At 40.8% G+C, this 25,448-nt stretch overlaps 1 protein-coding gene across 4 annotated transcripts in view; it reads right to left on the reverse strand.

Moving 5' to 3' along the window:
- Window positions 1-1,187: 1,187 nt before the first annotated feature.
- The window catches only part of P4HA1 (prolyl 4-hydroxylase subunit alpha 1), a 30,146-nt gene continuing 5,885 nt past the window's right edge, over window positions 1,188-25,448 (reverse strand). The window contains exons 3-15 of one of the 4 annotated variants that reach the window (XM_079976286.1): window positions 24,761-24,857; window positions 24,108-24,259; window positions 22,651-22,788; window positions 21,388-21,630; window positions 18,796-19,004; window positions 18,475-18,651; window positions 16,329-16,399; window positions 9,194-9,293; window positions 7,843-7,896; window positions 4,612-4,677; window positions 3,736-3,804; window positions 2,735-2,831; window positions 1,188-2,270 (exon numbers count right to left, since the gene is read on the reverse strand). In XM_079976286.1, the coding sequence (XP_079832412.1) occupies window positions 2,200-2,270; window positions 2,735-2,831; window positions 3,736-3,804; window positions 4,612-4,677; window positions 7,843-7,896; window positions 9,194-9,293; window positions 16,329-16,399; window positions 18,475-18,651; window positions 18,796-19,004; window positions 21,388-21,630; window positions 22,651-22,788; window positions 24,108-24,259; window positions 24,761-24,857 (1,544 nt within the window). In that variant the 3' untranslated portion in view covers window positions 1,188-2,199. Of the gene's footprint in view, window positions 2,271-2,734; window positions 2,832-3,735; window positions 3,805-4,611; window positions 4,678-7,730; window positions 7,785-7,842; window positions 7,897-9,193; window positions 9,294-14,887; window positions 14,959-16,328; window positions 16,400-18,474; window positions 18,652-18,795; window positions 19,005-21,387; window positions 21,631-22,650; window positions 22,789-24,107; window positions 24,260-24,760; window positions 24,858-25,448 lie in introns of all 4 variants that reach the window. The other 3 variants (XM_079976289.1, XM_079976287.1, XM_079976288.1) reach the window with 3 other exon arrangements.

The raw sequence follows: 25,448 nt of genomic DNA on the forward strand, positions 1-25,448 counted from the left end.
CCATGGAGCCATTTTAGAAATGGCTGCACTGCAGTCAGAGTAACATACCTACTGCTCTCCAGGGTTGAGTTCTTAAGAAAACTAGTTTTGCATGTTTGTTGCAGAAGTGAGCTGTACATCGTGCTGGTTGTCTTTCCTTTGCCGCTGCACCCTGTCACTAAAGCATCCCCTCCTCTAATTCCTAGAGCAAGCTTTGCTTTTGCTTTTTTATTATAAGGGAAACAGTTTTTCTAGCTAACATTTGATACACTATTATGCACATCAGTTATTTTGACTGTAAAGATGGTAGGCCTTGCTCCATGACTGAGGTACAAGCTTTGAGCTCTCTCTTTGTATTACAGTGGTATCTTGGTTTTTAAACATAATCCGTTCTGGAAGACCATTCGAGTTCCAAAACATTCGAAAACTCAATACGGAAAACTCAGTACAGAAGCTGTGTGGCATGTTCGACTTCCGAGGCGTGTTCAAAAACAAAAGCATTTGCTTCTGGGTTTATCGCGTTCGAGTTCCGAAACGTTCGTCAACAGAGAGGTTTAAAAACCGAGGTACCACTATATGTCTGTCTTCACCACAAAACCTGGCCAGTATTAAAGTGTGAAAGTACGGGATTAAATGGGTCTTTGCTTCAAATTTAGCATACCATTTATATACTCTCTCTCTCTCCACAGCTTGCAGCAATTTTGGAAAGCCAGCATCTGTTTATGACACCACAGAATCAAGATGTCATTTACTGCTACCACAGGAATTTTAGGCTGAAGCAAGGTCTTTCGATTTGTAGGTTGAGCTGCATCAGAAACACTTACCTACCTTGTCAGAAGAGATTCTGTATAGGAACCAGCCATTTCTGTCCCAAAATACTGATCCAACTATTGCCAGGAGTAAATGTGTACACAGTGGATTCCAAATCATGCATCTTTGTTCAGGCACAACTTTGGCTGTATTTGACAGCAAGCATCAAAGATACACCAGGCATGCTAAAAGGCTCCAATCAGAGACTGTCTATAATAATGAAAACCCTTACTCAGAAGAATAAGGAAGACGGCTATGACTAACTTCTTCAGAACTGTGTATGATGCAGAGTTCAAGTTAACATCCTGTGTAAACACAGCCCTAGTTTAGGTAAAAGGCGAGTAAACAGAAACAGAACACATTCAGGGTCCACAACATACCAAAGTACACGAAACAAAAAGCTTTCAAAGGGATTTAGTATTATAAATATATCATCTTTGTCACAAAACACCTCAGCTGGGGGAAAGGTTTGCCATTTTGGGAATGGAAGTGTGCGTCTTCTCATCATACAAATTGTTTTTATACAAATCAAACTCCGAGACTAAGGCACAATGCTGTGTTTTAAGCCCACAATGTTCTTGTCTCTATGGATCCATAGTGTTTTTTCGCTAGTTACAAAACGATAAAAGCAGCAATTGATTTTTAAAAGGAAGAAGCTGAATCGTGATATGGTTCAGAAGAAGATTCATACTTGGAAAGCAAATCCTGTCCCTCCCACAAAACTGTTCTTGGAAAGCTGCAAAAAGTACAGAACTGCTTGAGCAACTATATAGTTATGTGCATAACTGCTGGCTCACTTTTTTTAGGATCACCGGCCAGGTTCATCCAAGAGGCATTTTTTAAAATATAAAAAAGGAAGACTTTCTGTGTTTGAACTTTCACAACGCTGGAAAAGTCACCCAGAAAGTTAAGGCTCATGGACACAGCCCTTGATCTTTTGCATTCGGTGGGGGAGTTTTGCTACGGATGTCAATGGGATGCAGCTCACAGCCCTTGTCTACAATTCTATAGCCATGGTCAGGCATTCTTAAAAACAAGGAACAGAAGTGGAAGACATGTATAGCATCTTACCCTCCAAGCAAACCAAGTCACTGTCTGAGGACAGACTGTCCATATCCATTCTACCCTCAGCAGAATGTAGTTTATAGTGTCTCTGGCAGAAGTTATTTTGGCCATGGAAACTCAAAACATTCAAAATCAATTACACTCTCTCTATAAAAAAATTTAAACAGTATATTAGCAAAGACATTTGTCCTTATGTAAAAGAAGGTCCAGAGATGAAGAACTGGTTGGCACTGGAGACAAAAGTTGTAGGGGAGTGTTAGTGTAAAACTATCAGTGTTAATCAAGGAAAACGTGGGAGGAAGTTGCAATTTGCACAAAAAGGAAGAGAAAAGGGAGAGGTTTGGATCAGTCCGACTCTGATAAACTACACGGTCTTCGAAATTCTTGCCCACGTTCATGGATCCACTTATTGGATACTACAGGAAAAGGAAGAGAGAAGAGGCACATTTACATACAGTTACTCACACCTGGCTAAACTCAGTGAATACATATTAGTCTGTAAAAGACTGCTCTGGTTACAGAATGGCAACTTCCCAAAGTCTAACTAAAAACATGGCAGGACAAATTACTTCCTATTTATTGTTGAACAATGAGATTATTATTTTTTACCATTACTAACAACCCTGTGAGGTGATTTAACACCTGGTAATATTGATCTGAAAGGATCAATACTGAACTTGCTGTGGAAAACCCCACCTACCTACAATGAATTATACAGTAGCCAGCAAACTGGACTTGCTTAGGTTTCATCTCCCTACCCATCACTCTCACATTTCATTTAAGAATGGTATTTTTGTTGTTCTTATCTTTTGGCTATGTGCAAATGGTTCAAAATGCGGCAGCTATGATGTCTGTGCAAATTCTCTGGTTTCATACTTACCCCATTTGTTTCCGACTAATACTGGACAGGCAGCATGCCTTGTGCTGTAGTCCCCTTCACCACTTGGAAAAAGATTGTACCAAAATACAGCTGTCCCCTGGGAAGATATAAAGCGGAGTTGACTCATTAAACTGCCTTCAGTTTAACTTCTGGAAAGTGAAAAGCTAAGGCAGGCTAAAAACAGGTGGAACCACAGGCAACAGCAAAAGTGTGGGAAATGTACTGATGATTACTCCCCCCTGCGATTTCTAAGTGCGCCTCAGCGCTATGCTCACACATCACCTATTGAGCCCCTGGCAGCGATGCGAGTTTTCCGTAAAATTTTGAATTAATCTGCACAGGGTGTTTCGCATCGAAAATTTTTCAGTTTGCATCGGAAAATTTTTCTATTAGTAGAAGTAGTAGTAGTAATAATAATAATAATAATAATAATAATAATAATAATTTATTATTATTTATACCCCGCCCATCTGACTGGGCTTCCCCAGCCACTTTGGGCGGCTTCCAACAAAATATTAAAATACAGTAATGCATCAAACATTAAAAGCTTCCCTGAACAGGGCTGGCTTAAGATGTCTGGTAGTTGTTTTTCTCTTTGACATCTGGTGGGAGGGAGTTCCACCGGGTGGGTGCCACTACCAAGAAGGCCCTCCACCTGGTTCCCTGTAACTTGGCTTCTCGCAGTGAGGGAAGCACCAGAAGGCCCTCGGCCCTGGACCTCAGTGTCCAAGCAGAATGATGGGGGTGGACACGCTCCTTCAGGTATACTGGACCGAGGCCATTTAGGGCTTTAAAGGTCAGCACCAACACTTTGAATTGTGCTCGGAAATGTACTGGGAGCCTAATGCACACTTTACCTCTAAGCCAGGATATGCGTATGTACCAATCTTCTCATTCAGAACATTTCACACAGCTTCATTATATGATGCAGCATAGATGGCTTTTAAGTGGAAGGAATAGTATGGAGACTGTCAGCTGTGATATACAGGTATTTCACCTACCTTTCTAGGCCAAACGCTAGCTCCTACTTCAGGAAATACTGTCGCTCCTCCTGCTGCCACATCACTCATCTGACAAAAGAAATGGTGTGAGCCATTAAGCTAGCCACTCCAAAAAGTAATCCCACAGATTTCACTACTGATCTGATCTCAGGGGAACTGCAGCACTTTGTAGGGGGGGGGGGGTTGCCATTGACGTTTTGAACAATAAGGCAGATTGATTCTTTTAAAAAAGGGGTATGCCTGTACCACACGGATATCTAAAGTACTCCACTAGAAGCACACAGTACTACATCTAGTACAGGAAGCACCAACCTGTACATGAAAGGAAACCCCATCATCCATGGGGAATACGCTGCGGATGCTGGAATGATACCTGGGCAGGTACAGATTGCATTAAAAGCCTTAAGAGACAGAAGGATATTTGTGACAAAGGTACCTAGCTAGACACAGACATTTCATTCATTTAGGTTTGTGACCCTTTCTTTCAATTCTCAAGATGTAGGACACTGTAGTTTTCTATTTTAAAAACAAAACAATTGAAGAACTATGGTCCCTAGCAGCAGGCAATCTAGTGATGCTCGCCTGACCTCCCGTGGCCCACATTACTGCTGCGTACCGGGAGATAAAGGTGAGGTTGGAGCAGGGAAAATGCACCATGCTGACCTCACTGTCACTCTCCTCCTCCCTTCCCCACCTCCTAGGAAGCAGCATCAACATGGGAAACAGTGAGTGTTGATGCACGGCTACTTGCTATGCTACCATAACACAAACAGGAGAATTATGAAAAGAACCACACATTTCCTCATAATTTTCACTGTGTGAGAGAAGCTCTTTTGGTGACATGGTTGAATCCTGCCTCCAAAGCATCTTACTTACATAGAATAACCATGTTGCGATTCTGTTGCCTGTACCCAATTCTTTGAAGGCATCCGGCTCATCTTTCTGTGTAGAAAAACATGCAGCACAAGGTCTTACTGTACAAGCGAAACCCAACAATGGCACACAGTGTTAGCGCTAGGGTAGACATTTACAAATATTAATTTTTAGAATGCATGATGTAAGTAAGGGAAAATTAGTACAGTGGTGCCCCGCAAGACGAACGCCTCGCAAGACGGAAAACCCGCTAGACGAAAGGGTTTTCCGTTTTGGAGGCGCTTCGCAAAACGAATTTCCCTATGGGCTTGCTTTGCAAGACGAAAATGTCTTGCGAGTTCCTGTGGGGTTTTTTCCCTTTCCCCCCGCTTTTCCTAAGCCGCTAAGCCGCTTAACAGCTGATCACTAAAAGCCGCTAAACCGCTAATAGCGCTAATCCGCTAAGCTGTCAATGGGCTTGCTTCGCAAGACGAAAAAACCGCTATACGAAGAGCCTCACGGAACGGATTAATTTCGTCTTGCGAGGCACCACTGTAGTAGTTACCTAAAAAATTATCAAGCATTTCACCCAGAAGTTAAAGGTATCCATTCAAATAAGCTGTCATTTCAGCATTTGATTTTACACTAGCAGCATACAAAGTTCTTAAAGCATAAGGTATGCTTCTGGTGTCCTGGGACCTGGCTAGACTTTACTTACTAGGTTATCCTAACATGGCATCTCTCTGATACTGTGACTGAGAACTCTTAACTCCTTCCAGTGATGGATAACAAGAGAGAGAGAATGGAATAAGCCAACAGGAATGAGATTTGGACACTGTAAGTTATTGTTGATGTATTTCTGATGCTTAAGATATCACTAATGACAGTTGTATAATTTCATTAGGCTGCAGAGCAAAGGGAGAGAAGAGAAGCAGAGCTATTCCATTTGTTCTGCTATGAGTTCAGCTGCTCTCCCTCAACTCTCACCTAGAAAGCAGCCCTTCTATCAGGCTATCTGAACAGTTCTGATCCCGGCTGATCAATATAAGAACTGTAACTTTAAGGATGGATGCCTAAGCTTACATGTTTCCTCCTCCCTCCCCATTCGTTTTTCGTTGTGTGTCATGACTTTTTGGTTGTAAGCCTGAGGGCAAGGGCTATCTTTTTTAAAAAACTGATCTGTAAGCTGCTCTGGGAGCCTTCTTGGATGAAAAGCAGTGTAAATCCAATCCAATCCAAATAACTTTAATGCAGTAGCCATTGGCCATGACAAATCTGAATCAAAAATAAATACAAGCAAAAGGGGTGTCGTGCCACAAATAATGGTCTCTATTTAGATCTCTCCGTCTCCCTTACAGTTCACTGCTATATTGTCCAGGGTCTTCTTTCTGATCTTTTTGGCCGCTAAGGGAAAAAGGGTGACTTTATGAGTCACTGAAGTGTTTAAATTGCTAAGAACCTTCTCTGCTGGGAAGAGACATCTTTCCTGTAAGGTGAGAAATTGCCTCCTGGGTCCAATGTATAGTGGGCAATATAGTAAATACTGTAAGGCAGGCATGGGCAACCTTCAGCCCTCCAGATGTTTTCGTCTACAACTCCCATGATCCCTAGCTAACAGGACCAGTGGTCAGGGATGATGGGGATTGTAGTCCAAAACATCTGGAGGGCCGAAGGTTGCCTATGCCTGGTGTAAGATGTCTTCCACCTACGGTTGCACGGATATACAGAGTAACTATGCTTTTAAAAAATAAATACATGAAGTTCTGGGGAACATGGTCTCAGAAATCCAATGAAGATAGCCATCACAATCTAGAAAAATAACATGACTTTTGAAGGCACATAATCTTTTTAGGCAGAACAAGTTTCCATTGCTCTCTCCTACATCTGCAGATTAGAGGAATTGGTCTAAAAATCACACAGAACTACCAGGCAACAAGAAATTGTATGCTGACCACCAACTGCAACTCAAGGCAACCAGAAGTTTAAAATATACTTGGCAATTTAAATGATTTATGTCAAAGCAAACAATGTGCTTTTCTCCCCTAGAATTAGAAGGGATTTTTTCCCCACTGCTCAACCCTAATTGCTTTCACATGTACATGCTTGGGAAGAATCCAGTGTTTCCCACACATTATATTATTGGATGCTATTTTAGTATATTAAGGCGGCACTCATACATACTTACTTGGGAGTAAGACCCATTTAAGTCAATGGGTTTTACTTCTGCAAATATGTTGGAAGGGTGCATTATTAGACATATGTATATGGGAGGAAGCCCCATTTAACAAAGTGAGATTTACTGAACAGGATCGCACAGCAAAGATATTCTTTCAAAAACAGGTGTGTTTTTTTCTAAACGCATGCATGAGAGGAAAAAACGATTAACAACATGCATCATATAAGCCAATATAGACTTACTGTATATAATTTTTTAAGGGGGGGGGGGAATCAAGATTTATGTTAAGGCAATAATTTTAATAAATGTATGGTGGGCTCAAACAAAAATGTTAATCGACGGTGTTATTTAACACATAAATGCCCTGTAAACCACCATTTGAGATCATTTGCCCTATTTCTTGCAGCCTTGTCCCAATATAAAATAAAAGAGAGTATTAAAAAAAAAAATCTGGCAGCCCACCCAGAAGTAAATATAAGCTAACATGAAGAGATACAGAGATGTTATCCCTTCGAGATCACTTGGTTCCTCTAAGCTGTGCATCAACTTAAAACAGGTGTATAAACCTGTTAACAGTTTCAGTGATCTGAAACCCATAAATATCCAAGCCTGCCTAAACCCATTTGGATTTTTTTTAAAAAGCCCTTCACCCTATGGTTGGTTGCAGATATATCACTATGACATAAGAGCTTTTGGGTTTTTTTTAATACCATCACCTTAAATGTACCAGCACCATTTCCTGCAGTTTCCTCCTTTAATCCTTTCATTCACTTAACAGCATTTCACTTTAACATTTTGGTAATATTTGTTATTCTCTGCTGTTCAAATGGTGGTTTAGAGGACTTTAATCATTTCACATTGATTAGAAGACTTGAATGTAACACAAACACTCAATTAAACATTTGTGCCACAGGCCGAAAGGCCTAGGCTTCAAACTATTTCATTTTTCACCCATCTCTTTACTTGCCCGAGCAAAGTCATAGTGGGGCTCATACTGTCCTCCCACTCCATAATTTGCTACCTGGAAGAAAGAAACACAGTGCGTGTAAAGCACAAAGGCAGGACAGAGAAAGACTTACCCTTCCAAAATCAAAATGAGGCTCGTACTGGCCTCCTACGCCGTAGTTGGCTACCTAGAGCAGAAGAAGAAACAACCGATGAACTACCCAGGGTGAGAGATGAAGTATCTGCTTCATATGTACGTTGATGCTTTGCTAACAAGGAGTGTCATAAAATCAAGCCCAGGAACAATGTGTGTGGTGGGGCGCAGCTTCCCTCCCAGCACTGGCACCGATTCTGCAAGGCAGTGGCAAGGTTGGAGCTATGAAGGTGCACCATCAGGAACACCTGACTGGCAGGTCCCACCCACTGCAACTACATGGTCCCAACCCCACTGCCACCCTGTCATCTGGTGATGGACAAGTTGTAAGTACAATGGAACCTTGGTTCCAGAACTTAATCCGTTCCAGGAGTCCATTTGATGGTTTGGGAACCAAGGCACGGCTTCCGATTAGCTGCAGGAGCTTCCTGAAGCTAATCAGAAGCCACGTTGGGCGTTTGGCTTCCAAAGAACGTTCGAAAACTGGAAGAATCACTTCCAGTTTTTGATCGTCTGGGAGCCTGAACATTCCGGCTCCCAATGCGTTCGGGAGCCGAAGTTCCACCGTACAAATAATTAACAAACCAATAAAGGCTATGCCCTCTTTAGTAGTGCCACCAACTTGAGTCTACTCTCCCAAATAAGGAACTAAATTAAGCAACGGCCTGAGGTTTCCCTTTCATTTGCCCTTACTGAAAATTCACCAACTTCATTTTCCATTAAAAAATGATTTTCAAAGTATTAAGACAATGTATTTCAACAATGTAGCTCCCACCCTAATATAACATTTTTTTAAAAAAATATCTTTTCCCTGTTTTGCTCAACTGAACTCACCCAAGGAAATACTGAACTGGAGTTTGCATTTTTTAATTTTTCACCATACACTTAAATATTGTGGCTAACTGCATTCTGCACACAAACACAGGTAACAGAGCTCAATATCCCCCCCCCCAATGAAAAGCCATGACTTTAGAGTGAAACAGAGTTGCATGAGTCACACTGCCCCCTCCCACACAAACAACATATTCGAATATGTATTTAAACCAGTATGAGATGAGTTGATGCCAGCAAGATTCTTAATACTCAAGTAGCATGGGGTTTATCGTTTGATAAAAGCAGTAATAGAAGTGATGTTTTGATTCTCATTCGGAGCTTGATGTAAGGGTACCCCCAACAAAATTTAAAAATTTGGCTGTATAATTTGGAAGTAATATGATTTGGAAATAATGTGATTGGATTGGCCTGTTAATAAAAATTATGTTTTTTTTTAAAAAAAAGTAGTGTGGGGTTTGGGGGTGGCATTTGGGTTTTTAAATATCTCCTCAGCTCACCTGGAGCTCCTCTGCTGTGGAAACATCCAGTCCTGTAAGATCTTGTATTCTTGCATTAATACGTGCTACTACAGGGTTTTCATATCCAGACAGCCAGGCACTAAACATGGAAACAGATATTATTCCTGACCAGTATGATCAGAGCATCACTTTTCAAGACTAGTAAGAAACAACTTTTTAACTGTGCAAAAATGCCTACAGGCAAATGCCAACACTAAACGTGATAGCCGACATCTCAGTAACTCCACTTAATTAACAACTTTAGCCCTATTGGCATATATTGCAGCTCTGCTGTATTTCTTCAAAGCAATCCCCTTTGGTTGGCCACCATCAAGTGAAGTAAGTTGTGACCCAAAAGAACACTTGGGAGAGCATGATATACACAGTATTGCAATGTGTGACAGACCCTCTTTGATTCACCACAATTGTGAAGGAAATGCTGCGGTGGTACACACTGCAGTTCACATAATAAACCCGTTGAAATTAACTCGCATAATAAACCCACTGAAATTAATACAGGTCCATTGGTTAATAAGTTAGGTCCACTGATATCAATGGGTCTCCTCTTAGTTAAACTTAAATACCACCCACTCTCTCCTGTCAAACCAGAGAGTCTGACTGTGAAAAAAGCTCTATCTTGCTTTCTTATATATGCATACACATCATGGTGTATACTTGAACCCTACCTGCACCGATTCAGCTGCTGATGCTGATATATGCGAAAAACAGGAAGCCTCTCCATGCCAGAACTGCACTCAAAATTCCCACCTCTCCACTAAAGAGCTGGCGGAAACAATTGCCCTAGAAACTGTCCAGCAAACATCTAAGGATGAATGGACTAAACCCTGTATTTTAATAAGCAACTGGTGGCTTAACAAGATTACTTTCCACTCTCACCCACAAGTGTAGCAAAAATTCCACTTGCCCCCCTTGCTCCACATGGGGTGTGGGCTCTCCTATATATATTACTAATTATCCTGAAAACCATTTTACTGAGCTAGCAGCAGCATCCCCGATAAGTGGTGCTTCGAATTGTGACCATTGTACAAGGTTACAATTCACTGTACGAGACTAGTTTCCAGAGGGCTAGCCGTGTTTTGCAACAAAAAACCAACAATGAGTCTTGTGGCACCTTTACAGGCAAACACATTTTATTGTGGAATAAGCTTTCATGGACTAGAGTTGGATTCAAGACTAGATTAGTCACAAGAACTTATTTCCATTCCTACCAGGGACTGTAATGATGGGGTGGGCTGTTTGAAGCAGTAAAGTACATGGACTACTCCCAAGTAAAAAGTAGTGTCCAGAAGAAGCGTTCATTTAAATGTGGGCTGAGGGCTGGGGGCAGAGGAATAGCACAGTCTTATCGGAAACTGGAGAAGCTGTTAAGTGTTTGGCTCTCTTCCTGCCAAAATTCTTTGCCCTACCAGACACACACAAGTTTTTTTAAAATGCCCTCTCAGCTTCTGCCTCTTTCTATTCAAACCTGAATTTTCTGTTAAGGTTTCTACTCCCCACATATTCTAGAAGCTTGGACAACATTAAAGACCCTAGTTTCACGGTTTGTACACCTTAAAAACAGTAATCAAAAGCTAGTTGTTCGATTAGCAAACATGATTTTTATGCACCATTGATGGTCAAAGATCCCTTGCAGAAACACATCATGTATATATACTAGTTTGAAAGGATTAAACTGTATCTTCACTACCACTCGAGTTTGTTTAGTACCCTCCTTTTCAAAAGGATCACAGCAAATCTCTAATCAAGAGCGGTAAAATATGACACCACACAGGTTACAGAATCTCAAAGGGTATGGATAAGGGAGAGCTGAATGTTTGTCCAAAGTCAGTAAGCAAGGAAGTTTAGGGGGGAAAATATCAGAACAACTGTTAGCATACAGAGCAATTGCAAGCATAAGAAATATAGACAGAGAATGTATTTCTTATAACAAAAAAAAATGTTATGTCACATAAAGCATTACCCATAGCAAGACTTATTTCCTAAAGAAGAAAATTCATATTACAGCAAGCGAAGTTAGTTACAATGAAAAACTAGTATTTGCACCACTTAATAACCCCTCTTCATTACCCCTACATTAACCCGCTGGCTTCCCCTTCTCACCCCATGCAGCTACTTTCTCTTTTCTGCTCTGCAGCCCAGCTTTGTACCTTGTTTTCACCTTCACCCTTATGTCCATGTCTCCTCCTACCTCCATTTGTGCAACACTCCCCCCGCCCCGGTTGCACACAAACCACCCCCACGGTAACTTCTTGCATCTTCCTCCTTCCACACATTGCAGCCACTAAGCTTGCTTCTCCCCTTCTGCCCGATTATGAAGCCACCATTGTAGTGGCAGCCAGTTGTTCCAGGACTCAATTGAAGGTGCTGGTTTTTACCTGCAAAGCCTAGCCCAGCATTTCTTATGGAGCACCTCATCTCCTGTTACTTGTTCCAGTGACTATACAAAGCTGCTCTGGAACTCTTCCGGGTAGAGAGGCTTGGTGGGCATACATTATTTCATGGTTTTCGATGGGGGACAGTTGTCTCAGCTTCTGTCAGGCCCAGCCAGAATGGAGAGCTGTTAGGTATGAAGCAAGCTCTAAATCGCGTTTTAGATTCTGAATGAAACCTCAGCAGAATAAGGGTGTTCAGCTCCTTCTTTTTAACAGCATTTTTATATTATGTTTTAATTCTTATATTCTGCTGTAATGTAGATCACCCTGAGTTTTCTTTCAGTAAGGATGAAGCTAAAGACAGTACAGTCGTACCTTGGATCCCAAACGCCTTGGTACTCAGACATTTTAGCTCCTGAACGCCGCAAACCCGGAAGTGAGTGTTCCAGTTTGCGAACTTTTTTTGGAAGCTGCATGTGGCTTCCGATTCAGCGCAGGAAGCTCCTGCAGCCAATTGGAAGCTGCGCTTTGGTTTTTGAACCATTTCGGGAGTCAAACGGACTTGCAGAAGGGGTTCCAATGCTGCTTCTCTATTACTGTGCCTGCTGTAATGTTTCAGCCTTCTCCTTCTCCTGTAGCCTAATTCGTAAAAATGTCAACTTTTAATTGTTTCAGTGCCTTTTTTCTACTTCAGCTCAGTCAACATATACCCATCAATTGCGTATCCATCAGAAATGGAGTAGGGGGCAGAGAGAGAGAGACGTTATCTTGCAAGAGGAACAAGCATATCCTCCCATTTCCTTTCCCAGGAAGATCGCTTGTCAACACTTTTCATTTCAGCTCACAGTCATGTGGAAGCTAAAATAATCCTAAAATGCCTCTGTATCATTTGTGAGGAAAATTGTGCTCTCTGAACACTGCAGTGTGCTATTATTGCTCTTGACAGCATCAAAAAAGCTTTCCATGTTGAACGTTGTTAAAAGTTAAATTTAGTGGACATAACAATATTTCTGAGGTTCTCTCCTTTTGAAATAAACTAATACTCAAGAAATGTACCTTAACTTCCATCAACATTTACTTTCATTCCTTAAAAGTTTCAGCATCTTTCCACTGAAGCTTTTAAAAACGGCACTACTAGGAAGGACTGTTCCTAAAACTTTAAAAAGTAATGTTGAAAGACATGCATTTGTCTGGTGGAGACTCCACCATCATGGTCTAAAGAAATTCCTTTAAAGATGTCTCCCCCCCCCCCTTCTTTCTAGAGAGGAAACTATATCGTAGAGTAATTGGCTATTTCACAGGCATACATCACGACCAGCAGTTTCCTGAAAGTCAGACTGGCCAAAATATTATGGTACTACATACACATGGCTTGGCTCTAAATGCTGCTTTCCACTGCTGGCAAAATGCCACTGTCATGCAGCCTGCCACGTACTTCAGCACAAACAGTAGTCCTGTCATAAGCAGAGGCATGCCGTTAATATAGAAATGTGTTAGCTAGGAAAGAGTGCTTGGAATGTTTGGGAGGAGGAAGCAAACTTCTATTAAAAATACAAGAGAGAGTTTTTGGGTTCCCTGTAAATGTGGCTTTACTAGTTTGCTGTTTTTTTTAAAAAAAAATACTAATATCCTTGACAGGAATGAAAACCTACTCCTTCACCAATACAGATTTCGGTTTTGAAAAAAATCTGACTTCTTAATATTGCCTGGTGTGTGAAACTTTTCACAGAACTGCACAAGGCAAAAACAGATTTAAACGGGATAGTCAGAATGCACAGCCCACTGGCAGATATTAACTGCAGCTGACGTAAATATTTTGAATGTCCACAATAGGTTCTACTGTGATTTAAACCACCAGGAGAAGAACAGCTCTCTCTAAAAGGAGGTTACAGAGGCACAAATTATACCTAGCAACTCACACATTAGTTCCTACACTTTATCACTACTAAAACCACACACATGAAATAGCAGATGTAACAATTAATTACTAAAGGAAAGCACTCTGCATTTTTGCCTGCTCCTGAATTGTGGCTTTTAATGTAACAAATCCCTGAAGGTCAAGGCAGCTTCTCTTTCCTCAAATCAACACACATGATGCAAGCTTCAAGAAGGTGTTTAATATTAATGAGTGGTCTTTGCTTTAAAAATCTGCTTGGCTCTTATACAAAAGTGTTGGATAGACCCAACCTTAACAGGAGACATTCATTTCTTCCGAACAACTATTCCCCATGTTTTGCAACAGGTGTATATGAGGGTCAAGTATTGATCCATTAATCAGCTCAAGACCAACAATGTGCTCTTGCATGCTAGTTCCCATCTTGAAAATCTCATGTTATGTTTTCAGGAAGTATTGGACATATTGCACAAATCCTGATTTACACACATTTGATGTAAAAGCTAGATTTTTTCCCCCTGGGCATTTTTTGTGGACAGGCGTATTATAATAGCAAATAATTTTTGAGGCTGCTTACGCTATACTTTTTTATAAGACGAGAAACCCATGAAATTGAATGATTTCACAAACTATTAACAGTATTTATAAGCGCCTCACTGAAATATCCCCTTAAGCCAGTAAGGATTTTTTTTTTTTTGCCATAAACAGTAACTTTTAATCATACACATTTAAAAGGATGGGAAAAGACGACTACTATATTTAGTATGCTAACTATTTAAAAATAGAATCTGAACTAGGAATCTCAAGCTACCATTAACATAGAATGTGCTTCCTGTTTACCATGTGCCTCCTAGGAAGTGCTTAAGATTAACACAGGCATCCTGACACAGAAGTCAAAGCAAGCAGACGCTATATAGCATGTAGTTTACATGGATTCTTTCTAAAATAAAACAATGTAGTGTTAATTCTGGTGGGATCATGCAGATAAGAAAGTAAGGTTCATGCATTGACACATATACAGAAGTGTTTAACAAAGCAATCCTATACATGTCTACCCAGAAGTAAGCTCACTGACCTAAAACAGGATTTATTCCAGGTAAGCATGTATGGGATTGCAACCTAAGACTCACTGAATTGAGCGTGGGAGAAACAAGGACATTCCTGAAGTGCTTAACTTTGACTGGTTCTTTACCCAAGGAGTTTAAATTTGAGGATTTTCCCCTTTAAGCCTTCCAAACATCCAGAGCCACAGAGGTTAGTGTTCTATTTTAAGGCCCCATCCTTTTCATCTAGTTAGCAATTAGTTGAAGGAGGGGGGGAAGGTAAAGAATCCCACACCAAGTTTGACACAAGCCACTGCAAAGAGAATTTCTGTAGCAACTTATCGACATACCAGCGTCCCCTTACCTCTTAGAGACTCTGTAATGTGCTGTGGTCAGTTTCCCAGTCTGGGGGTCATGCACAGTAGCTCGGCTCAGCTACAAAAAGAGAAAGGACAAGGGGCTTACTCTAGTAGCAAGCTTCTTCTGGGCCAAGCCACAGGCAATTAGAAGGGTTCCGATTGGTCTGGATGGAATGTAATGCTCAGATCAGCATGAACATTTAAAAGGATTACAGTAGCGGCTGCTACCGTTACTACCCAATTAATCTCAATTGGTTCAGTAAATTTGGTTAGATTGTCCTTTCACTTTTTCCCTCCAAATGGAAAGTTTATGCAAGCCAATTGTTTGCAGAGTTTCACAGAGAACTTCTCGGTACCCAGAAGTTTATTGTTTTGAATTGCTGCCTCAGTTTTGCTTTTTAAGAAAAGATAAAGCTTTTGCACGAGACTCAATAGATATACATAGATATTTAAAGATGTCATTAAACTCACTGTAGCATCCCTGGGCCATTCACCATTTAACCTACCTCACAAGGTATTACAATAGGATTATTTCCGTTAACTGCTGCATGAACTGCCCAGAGTATAAATATTGTAATTCATGATTTTTTGTAGTGGTCAGTGAATGATCTGGGAGCAGCTGAAGCTAAACAGAGGGGGAACTGATCACTGCCATGCACAAGAGCTTTACAAAAGAGCTAGGTGTAAATAAATATTTTTAGCTGTGATTAATTACTATTAATATTGTGCCACGATAAACGGGGAAACCCCACAGCTTTTTTAGTAAGTGTGAGCAATTGCCAAAAGAAAACTCGTTTAAAATTTATCAAGCCAGTAGTTTAGGTTAATTAAGTCTGCTAATCATTTCCCACAACCAGTAGAAGTCTCTCTGGGAATGTGTCACCTGGCTCTAGCAAAACAAAACTGGAATTAGCAATCATGGAAAATAAAATGATAGTCTCTATTACGATGGATGTGCAGAAGTGCTTCAATATCCCTAAATACAAATAGCTGAAGAGCTGTCTTGCCAAGATCACTTCTCTGTAGATTTCACAGACAGGAAGCAGAGATCTCATTTTACTAGTGAACTTAATAACTCTGCATGCCTCTTTGACAGTTCTGTGGGAGGCTATCCTTTAAAAACCAAGACATGGAAGACTTTGTTGGAGAAAATGGCACTCTGTATTGCAGAAGGAAAAATTGAAATCTCTACCCAAGAAAAATCTGAGGCAGATTGGAACAAACTAGGAATACATCCTAAATAGGCATACAAGGACAGAACTTCTGGTTAGAGGAAGAATCTGAGAAACTCAGCAGTAACAGTTTGTTACAATATCTGCAGAGAGCAAAGAAATGGACCAGAAAAATAATAATCAAACTCTTGTGTTTTCTGGTCGTTTTCTCCCCTAATAAGCACCGCAGAGGCACTCATTAAAGGGAAAGAATATACGGCAAGGGAAATCTTACCTTTTGCTAATTCTGTAATGTGCAGTCTCCAAAACGCCTGTTATGGGGTTTGAAATGGTGGCTCGCCTCAGCTGTGAAGCGAACCAATCAGAATAGTTGCATTACAATGTATATTATTGCATCACATCAATCCGACCATTCAGAACCCAATTATGGAGCACAGGCTACAGTAGGTTGGTTCTCATAGCTATGTATAGCAACAGTATAATATCATGCACAATACTGTATGGAGAAGACCCATTACCAAGCAGGTACTTCTCTTTTTGTAACGTGTAAGAACGCGACTCACCTTCAACTAGCTTGGAATAACAGGGCACTCCCAATAGCCTTATACCCAGCTTTTTACTTTGGTTTCAGTAATTTATCAGCTTGGCTTGTACAATTACGACCAAACAGGATAGCTTACTGTAGGTATCTGACATACCTACAGGGATGGGGAACCTGTGGTCCTCCAGATGTTGCTGGACTCCCAAGTCTCATCAGTCGCAGCCAGCATGGCCAATGATCATGGATGATGGGAGTTGTAGTCAAGCAACCTATTTGCGCCATAGGTTATGCATCTCTATGAAGTTTTTTGTTGGATCAGGTACACTGAACCAAACTGGTCTACAAACAACTCACATCTGGCTTCACTCTAGAAATGCAAGATGTGACCATGCTTCTTACAGGCAGGCACCTCTTGAATAGTCATTTTGTTAAAAGAAGGAACGTCCACCTGCGTGGGAAGAAGCAGTGATGGGTACTGGTACTCCTAATCTGACGTGGGGAAGAGTTACAGAGTGCTGGCATATGCCACTTACCTCTTAAGCACCCCTCTGATCAAGGCAACAAGGAACAACCTCTCCTTTCCCAAAGAGATGGTGCGAGTTAGGTTTAAAAAAAGCTTGCAACTCACATGCTTCTACCAGCCAAGGCAGCACCTATTCACAAATTGTTGATGGACTGGTGCTGACGAGGCAAAAACAGCGCATGAGAGACGCACATGCTCTTTCAACACAGCAGGCATCTCCTCCTTTAGAAGATGAGAGGTCACCCCTGAAGGCACTTGCATCTAATAGGCACAACTTCTCATTTCTCAGATGGGGTGCCTGAAATCAATCTTTTGACCAAGGGGACAGACATGCCCTGGTGACTAGGCTTGTGGGGGGAGGCTTGTGCATGGCTGAGAAAATATTTTGCCAAACTATTTGACCTGGAGGAATAAGTCATATTTTCCTAAAAACCAAACCAAATAATTAATCGTGTCCACATACAAAGTATAAACAAGATTTTACATATAGGTCTAAAATGGATCAGTCATAAGTTTTCCATTTTTCCAAGGAAAGGCCATCGTTGGGGCCATTTTTAAAAGAATGAAAATCTGCACTGGGTGGATGGTTGAGAAACTATGCCCTGCACTCAATCCTACACTTAAAACTCTTGTCTTCCCTTAAGTTTATTTGGGAGTCCAGACTATATGCAAAATGGCCATGTGCAAACTTGGGCCAAGGGAAACTCCATTCGGCTTACACACTATGTTGTAACTTCATAACTGCAGAGTAACGAGAAAGCCGGTGATCTACCATCATAGGTATTGTCACTTACAACTGCAGCTGAATCAATACTTCTAATGTACATAGCAAACAGAATTAAAACAATTAACAGTAGTGGTAGTAGTAGTAGTAGTATATTAATACAAAGGAGTTATTTCTATCCAGAGGCAGTTCATGCATGCTGCAAAAATTGTGAAGTCCCGCACTATAGTTTTTCATGATTGTCTTTCACAGCCAGCCACAAAAAGGCCTCCCCAGCTTAATTGCTGAGACCTGCAGAGGAAGTTAGGTCAGACTGTTTGTCAACCTAACCTGGTACTGCCAACTTTGATAGCCAGTGGCTCACCTTTTCTTTTTTTTAAATGAACTTTTAAAAACAATCCTTTTTAAAAGCCTTAAAATGCCAGGGATTGAACAAGGAATTCCGTATGTTGCAGCATGTGCTCTAACATGGAGCTATTCTAAAGTGTCAGTTCTTAATGCCATACAGAGGGTATATTTTATTACTTATCCAAAGCAAAGCGTGCCATCATGAAAACAAGGCTGGCCGGGAGAGCTCATGCATTTGTAGTATTGTTAAAGTTATCATGGACAGATGGAGATTCTTTATTTACCCTCGGTTTTGCAAGCTCTTTGACAGTTTCTATTTCTTCGTCAGAGATTATTTCAACAAAGCGAACAATCCGAGGGCGGTCCCATTCATCCTCTTGTTTAACAGGGCCAAGTATGTACCTGGGATTCCCATTCCCATCATAATAGCGGCAAAAAAGCTTCTTTTGTCTTCTTGGGGTCTGCAAGAAGCAAAATGTTCTTAAAGAGCTTATAAACAAATGCATAAATATCTGAAATGATACATCTATCTAGCTGAACCAGCAGGTTTTTACCATCTATTTTAAAGCCACTTTTATAAACTGTACATAAAAGATGTTAATTACCATTTTGAGACCCTCCCCGCGGCACAGCATTTCATATTTCTGTCTCTCTGGAAGGTAATCTTTGGAAGGTCCCCTTTTCTGAGTTTTGTTTTCCTTTTCAGTCTGTCCATCGGTTTGGGAAATAGACTTATTTGCTTCTTTTTCTTTTTCTTTTTCCATGATGTACTCGAAGTATTTCATATTGCCATTAGCTCTCTGGTGTTCTGAATCTATTGGAAAAGAAAGAAATGAGCCCCCTTGTGAAAGGCAAACCGTTCAACAAACTTGCTTTTCATGGTTAACTTTCATTTTCTTTTTAAGCATACACTTAAATCTGAATATTGCCAACATCTAACTCACTCGTTTAACTCACAGCTGTTTTAGTTGTGTATTCTCATTAAAGAGACAAGTTCCTAAGTCAAAGAAACAAATGATTGACAGAGTGGTATTTTCACAGCAGTTGTGAATCTTTCCATGAAACAACTCAGAACGAACTTGCTTCTTTAAATTGCTCCAATCCTTGTAAACTAGGGCTGTACTACAGCTATGCTCGTACAAATTTTAAACTACTAGGAAAAATGTTTGTTGAGCTCTAGATGTTTTCTATTGAGATTTTCACCTCAATCTTCATGTCTGCTTTGGTCCTTTTTGTTGTTGTTGTTGTTGAAAACTTTCAGAGGTAGCATATGTGGTGATGTCCAATCGCTGTTGGACTCCCATCACCCCTGGCCATTGGCTATTCTTGTATCCAACAACAAATAGAGGGTAGCAGATCAACCACATTTCTAGCCTTGTCTGTGCTAGTGTAGTGTTACAGTTTCACAAAAAGCGTATCCAGCAGATACACTTTTTGTGAAACTGTAACCACATATGCTACCTCTGAAAGTTTACAACAACAATAAGCTGCAGTAAAGACCTGATCCTACTCATAAAGCACGATGCAATAGCAGATATACATTTACAAAGCCTTGCATGAATAATGCACCATTTCCAACAAGTATTTTATGATAGCATAACAAGAATGTATTGCAGGCCAACGTGGCAATCCGGGTGTTTTAGGAAAAGATGCTAGAAAAACAGAAGTTGCTACTATCAGAATGAACGTTAAGAGATGTGTCACTTGGTTTTTTTACAATCCTAAGCAAAGAATAAACTATTATTATTATTTTTTCAGTTTATATACCACCTTTTATCAAAAGATCTCAGGACAGTGTACAACATTAAGAACACATTACAGAGCATTAATAATAAAAACATAATAAAAATCATAGTATCAGACAACATAATAAAATAATCATAATAACAGACCCCCCCCACCCCAGCTTTAGCAAGCCATAGATTAATTAATGGCTAAACGCCTGGGTAAATAAGTCTTTGCGCATATAAACCAATAGTAGCAATATAAAATAGAATAGAAGATGTGGAATCTAAAACTTGTGCTTGAGCAGGAACTGACATGGGGTGATTGGCTTTTGGAAGCCTCCCCACATCTGAATCAGATTCCAATGAGAATACATTAGTCCCTTCCAGAATCACAATGACAATCTGAAATGGGTCTATTGGGGGGCCTGCAGCCTCAGTCTGAAAAAAATGGGGAGAGCAAACAGGAGCAGCAGCCTGCAGGGAGGCTTCTAAGCCCTGCTGCATTCCTGTTTGTGCCATCAGGAGCATACAGATGCATGCAATCCTCACCTATTCAGAATTGATCTGATTTATGTTCAGACTTGTTTTGAATGCACAAAAGCTATCAGCTAATGGAAGCAGAGCCGGATTATCTTGCTCCCGGTTGCCCAATACAGAACGCCACTGCTGTTGGCACTAGGAAAAGCTATTGTTTTGAAGACAACTACTATTTAAGAGGGGATGCGGGTGGCGCTGTGGGTTAAACCACAGAGCCTAGGACTTGCCGATCAGAAGGTTGGCGGTTCGAATCCCCGCAATGGGGTGAACTCCTGTTGTTTGGTCCCTCTCCTGCCAACCTAGCAGTTCGAGAGCACGTCAAAGTGCAAGTAGATAAATAGGTACCGCTCCGGCGGGAAGGTAAATGGCATTTCCGTGTGCTGCTCTGGTTTACCAGAAGTGGCTTAGTCATGCTGGCCACATGACCCGGAAGCTGTACGCCGGCTCCCTCGGCCAATAAAGCAAGATGAGCACCGTAACCTCAGAGTCGTTCGTGATTGAACCTAATGGTCAGGGGTCCCTTTACCTTTACCTTTACTATTTAAGAAGTTCACAACAATGCCTATAACCCCGAGGCAAATTAACTTTTAAAAAAGGAAGTTTCCCACTCCCCACCTGCAGCCATTTGTACCTATTCAAAAATTCACTGGAGAGACGAGAGGGAATGGGAAGTCCTTCCATGGACTTCCTTAAGTTAACCAATTGCAGGGACAAAGCCTGTTTTGGTAGCAATTCCTCTCTCCTTCAGAAGCCCCCTCCCATCCCACACTGCTCAGGAAGATTTCCAGACCATCCAGGAGAAAAAAAGGGGGGGGGAGGAGACAGGAAGCAAAAATAGCACTAATCAGCAAACAGATCTTTGGTGCACAGGGAAATTAGTGCACAAAATTAGTTATTGCAACCCACAGGAAATATACAAGTTCTTTAACATACCCAACTCAAGAAGACGCTTGGTAAGCATCACGGCTTTCTCCAGATCTCCCTGCTGGTACACAGCATAACTCAAGTAGTCTAGGACAGAAACCTTGCCAATGGAAGGAGAAACCTCTCCATCATCCAGCTGTTTTAGAGCTTGCTCCATCCACAGTTCCGTGTGGTAGTAGTCTGCTTCCGTGTATGCAATCTTGCCCAGCTCAAAGCAATCCTCAGCTGTTAGAAATGTCTTATGTTTCACTCCTGTAGGAAACAAGAAGCCAATAATGTTGAATCAAGGTTGCATTACTGAATCATTTGCACTGATTTTCTTCTTCTTCTGAAGCTGCATTTTTCTATTTTTATTATGTGATTAATGACACCTTACAAAGCCTATGACGGAAAGAACAAAAGTTGCGCAAAATTCGTGCTAACTATAGCTACTTAATTTTTGTATAGGCTGCAATTTACTGTAAATTAGTGTATTTATCATTAATGTTATAATGATAGTGGTTTTTAGATAGGGATCCTAAAGACCACCAAGACAATCAGTCCAGAGAGTGTGCCCTACTAAACTGTTGTGTTTCCTAAGTCCTAGGGTGTGGAATCTGCCTTCCCCTGCCCTGAGAGGGCCACATTCCCTCAGAGGTAATGTGCAGGGTAAAAGAGTCAAACACAGGTGGGGCACCTCACACTTTCAGTCAACAACACCACACTATTGCTATTTGTACTGTGGGAAACTAATCCCAATTGCTCCAATAGGAGTGTTTGCCACAGTCCAATGCAAAAAGCAGGCACTAAGGGCCAAATCTGGATTCGGACCCTAGAAGGGGGTTAAAGAGGGGCTGTAACGTTTTGTCTCCTACTGTTTCACAATCCAGAACCTGCAATATGTATTGCCTAAACAATTTTAATGGACCTTTTTTTGACAACACAAATTGCAGGGGACCTAAATCTAGATTGGGATCCTGGCATGGGAGTAATATAGACTTTAACTGCCTGCCCTCTGCAGTAATTTGGAAGTTGAACACAAATCATAGCTATGGTTTGAGCAAAAGAGTAAGCCAGTAATTAAAAGAAAAACATGCAAGCAGAGGGGAAGAGGAAGGAAAATAGTGGTACAGGTGGACGTAAGGTTCAGTCTTTTAGCAACAAACCATGGTTTAATACGGTATGTGAAACAAACTCTCCCTCCCTAATCACCCACACCCTCAATTGGCTTCTGCAAAGTCGTTTTCTTAAAAGTCTTTCCCCATATACTTACAAAAATTACAAAAAATTTACCTGGGAGATTTCCCCTCGATATAGTGTCTGTATCCAAATTATACGTATCCTGGAGCCGTAAGAGAGCTTTGGCAGCACCAGTCTGATCTTCATCATTTGGGAAATACTGGCGTTGAATAGTCATGTTGGAAATGAACCCTAAAGAAAGAAAGAAGCTCTTAGAATCATAGAATTCTCAAGTGTGGTGAGGGATGCTTGAAATCAGGGTGTGGGGGGGGGGTTGAAGGAAGGAGCAGGGAAATAGAGCATGTGGTGAAGGATGCTTGAAATCAGGGTGTGTGTGAAGGAGCAGGGAGAATTGGGCATGTGGTGAAGGATGCTTGAAATTAGGGTGTGTGTATGTGTGAAGGAAGGAGCAGGGAGAATAAGGCATGAGGTGAAGCACCAGGGTGAAATCCGGCATCTCCTTGATTACTTTTTTGTGCCAATTATTGTAATTGATTTTCCAAATCATTACAAATCTTGCCGAATTAATTCAATTTAATACAGTTTTCCAAAACCAGCTTCCCACTCCCCTTATAAGATATGTCCAAGAGGAACCCATTGCTGCCTATGTTCTCAATTAATCTCTAGATAACATCCCTCAATAACTGATAATATTACCCATCAGCTGCCCCTTTACATCTCTGAATACAGCAAAAAAATCAAGTAAACCTTTGTGTGTGTGTGTGTGTGTGTGTGTGTATGTGTACACATACATACACACACAGCCCGTTGAAGGCCTGGTTGCTAGGGCAACGGTGATAGAAGTGCGACATTTGAGACCAAATGGCCTGGGCATATTTGGGCCACTCCAAGGTAATTGTAGGGTCAAAGATATCAATATGAAGCCATGGGTATTTTACATGCAATGACCTGTAACCTTTCATGATGTATGTAGGAGGATGTTTAAAGATGCTTTGAGGACTCTGTGTGCTGTGTGTTAGTCACCTATAGAAGCTTTGCTCTGATATACCACGGGGCAATCCTTCCAACTAGCAGCTGAGCAGCTGGCTGGCAAGGCAATAGTTTTAATAAATACTGGGTCTCTCCTGGATACTGGACTTGAATTAGTTTCCTTGGTTCCGTGGTTTATTTAAAAGGTGGCCCCCTCACCTGGGTAACAAACAAGGTGGTGCAGAAGTGAATTACACCTGGATTTTTGGTTTTCCCCTCCTCTCACTCATGTCATAAAAACACACAGCACAGTGTTGAAACTCTATTCCTATTCACCACAAAGACTTCTGGCTTCTAGCAGGTACCACAACACTAAGATGAGTTACTGCTGACACAAAATCCCAAATCTCACTGAGATTTCAGATCTCCTCAGTATGAAATTATTGACCTTTTAGGAGACTAAAGTGGCTAAAGAGAACGGAAACCAGGGATTTTCTGGCCCACCGCTCACTGAATTATCCACTACCCACACAGCTCTCAGCATGAAAGTGAGCTTTCACAATGGCTTTTAAAAAGCCTACCATCAGACATATCCTTCAGGACTAGGTTCTCCAGTTCGCTCCACTCTGTGTTAAGTCGCTTCATCAATTTGAATGCATTCACAGGATGTCCCAAGAACCCCTCTGGGTCTTTCGTTGCAGTGTCTGTCAGCTTATCCAGTTTCTCTGCCCATCTAGAGAGACAAAATGCAACCTAAATATTTTTACTAAGTCACTTTCCGTGTGCCAACATTAATGTTGTGAATTGACATCGGATACCTTGTATTGTTTCATGATCTAAAAGATAAATAAATTGCACGGTCTAAAGATAAATAAAAAGCACAGATTTTCAAAGCTAGCTCATCATGCGACTAGTTTTTAATAGTTTCTTCTCTACATTCTAAATGTTGCAAATCACTTGGAGATTCCCTGTGTATCAAGTGACTAATAAACTGAATAAATAATGTACATTTATTTATACATACATACATTTCTGTACTTTTTCCAAAGGTTTGAAGTTGAGGAAGTAAAGTTCTTTTTATTATCCACAGCCCATATTTAAACTCTGGATGGCTTACAGCCAACATTTTGCAGAAATAGCAAATATTCCTCCGCCCACAAAAAGCCATATATTATTTGGTCTGGGGCAAATTTTTTGTCACCCACTAAATATTAATATTAAAGCCTGTACATACTTCTTAATCTGTTCCAGCTTGCTCTCTTCTGCCTTGATATAGTCTTTTAGCGAAGTCACCAGGTCTTTCTCCGTATTAATTAAGTCTGTCATGTGACCTAAAAAGATAGTTTAATCCACTCATTATGTCTATGATCAATTACAAAATCTTAACAATATGCTTTAAAAAAAAACAACAACCAACAAACCCAAATGCACAATGAGTTTGCAATTACTTTACACTTTCTAATTCTTACAAAAAAGGCGGAAGGGAAATATTTCTCCCTGCTATTCTTAATAAGTTTTGCCATGTAATCAGAATATATTGTCAGAAAGTTAACCAATATGTCTCAAGTAGAATGTAAGCTGCGAGGCAGCAGTCTGTTTCTCTGAACTAATCGTCTTGCAAATATTGCAAAATCACTCTCCCTGTGGATTGTGATTTTTCCACATTAGAGAGTTTCTCAGTGGCAGTTTTACAACACATTAAGAATTACTGGTAAGTTTATGCTATCAAGGATTCCCTTCCTCCCCAAATTGCTTTCTGTAGCACACAATATTGATATGAATAGCCAAGGAAAAGGGAATTCAGAAGTGGATACTGGGATGGTAAGAAGACTCATACCCCTTCCCACTCTTCTGGAAAAGCAAGTCACCTCCCCGCTTTGAAACCCAAGTTGTCCCCCCAACTGATAAAACATCAAATCATG

The sequence above is a fragment of the Podarcis cretensis genome, assembly GCF_951804945.1.
Source record: "Podarcis cretensis genome assembly, chromosome: 5".
Lineage (NCBI taxonomy): Eukaryota > Metazoa > Chordata > Lepidosauria > Squamata > Lacertidae > Podarcis > Podarcis cretensis.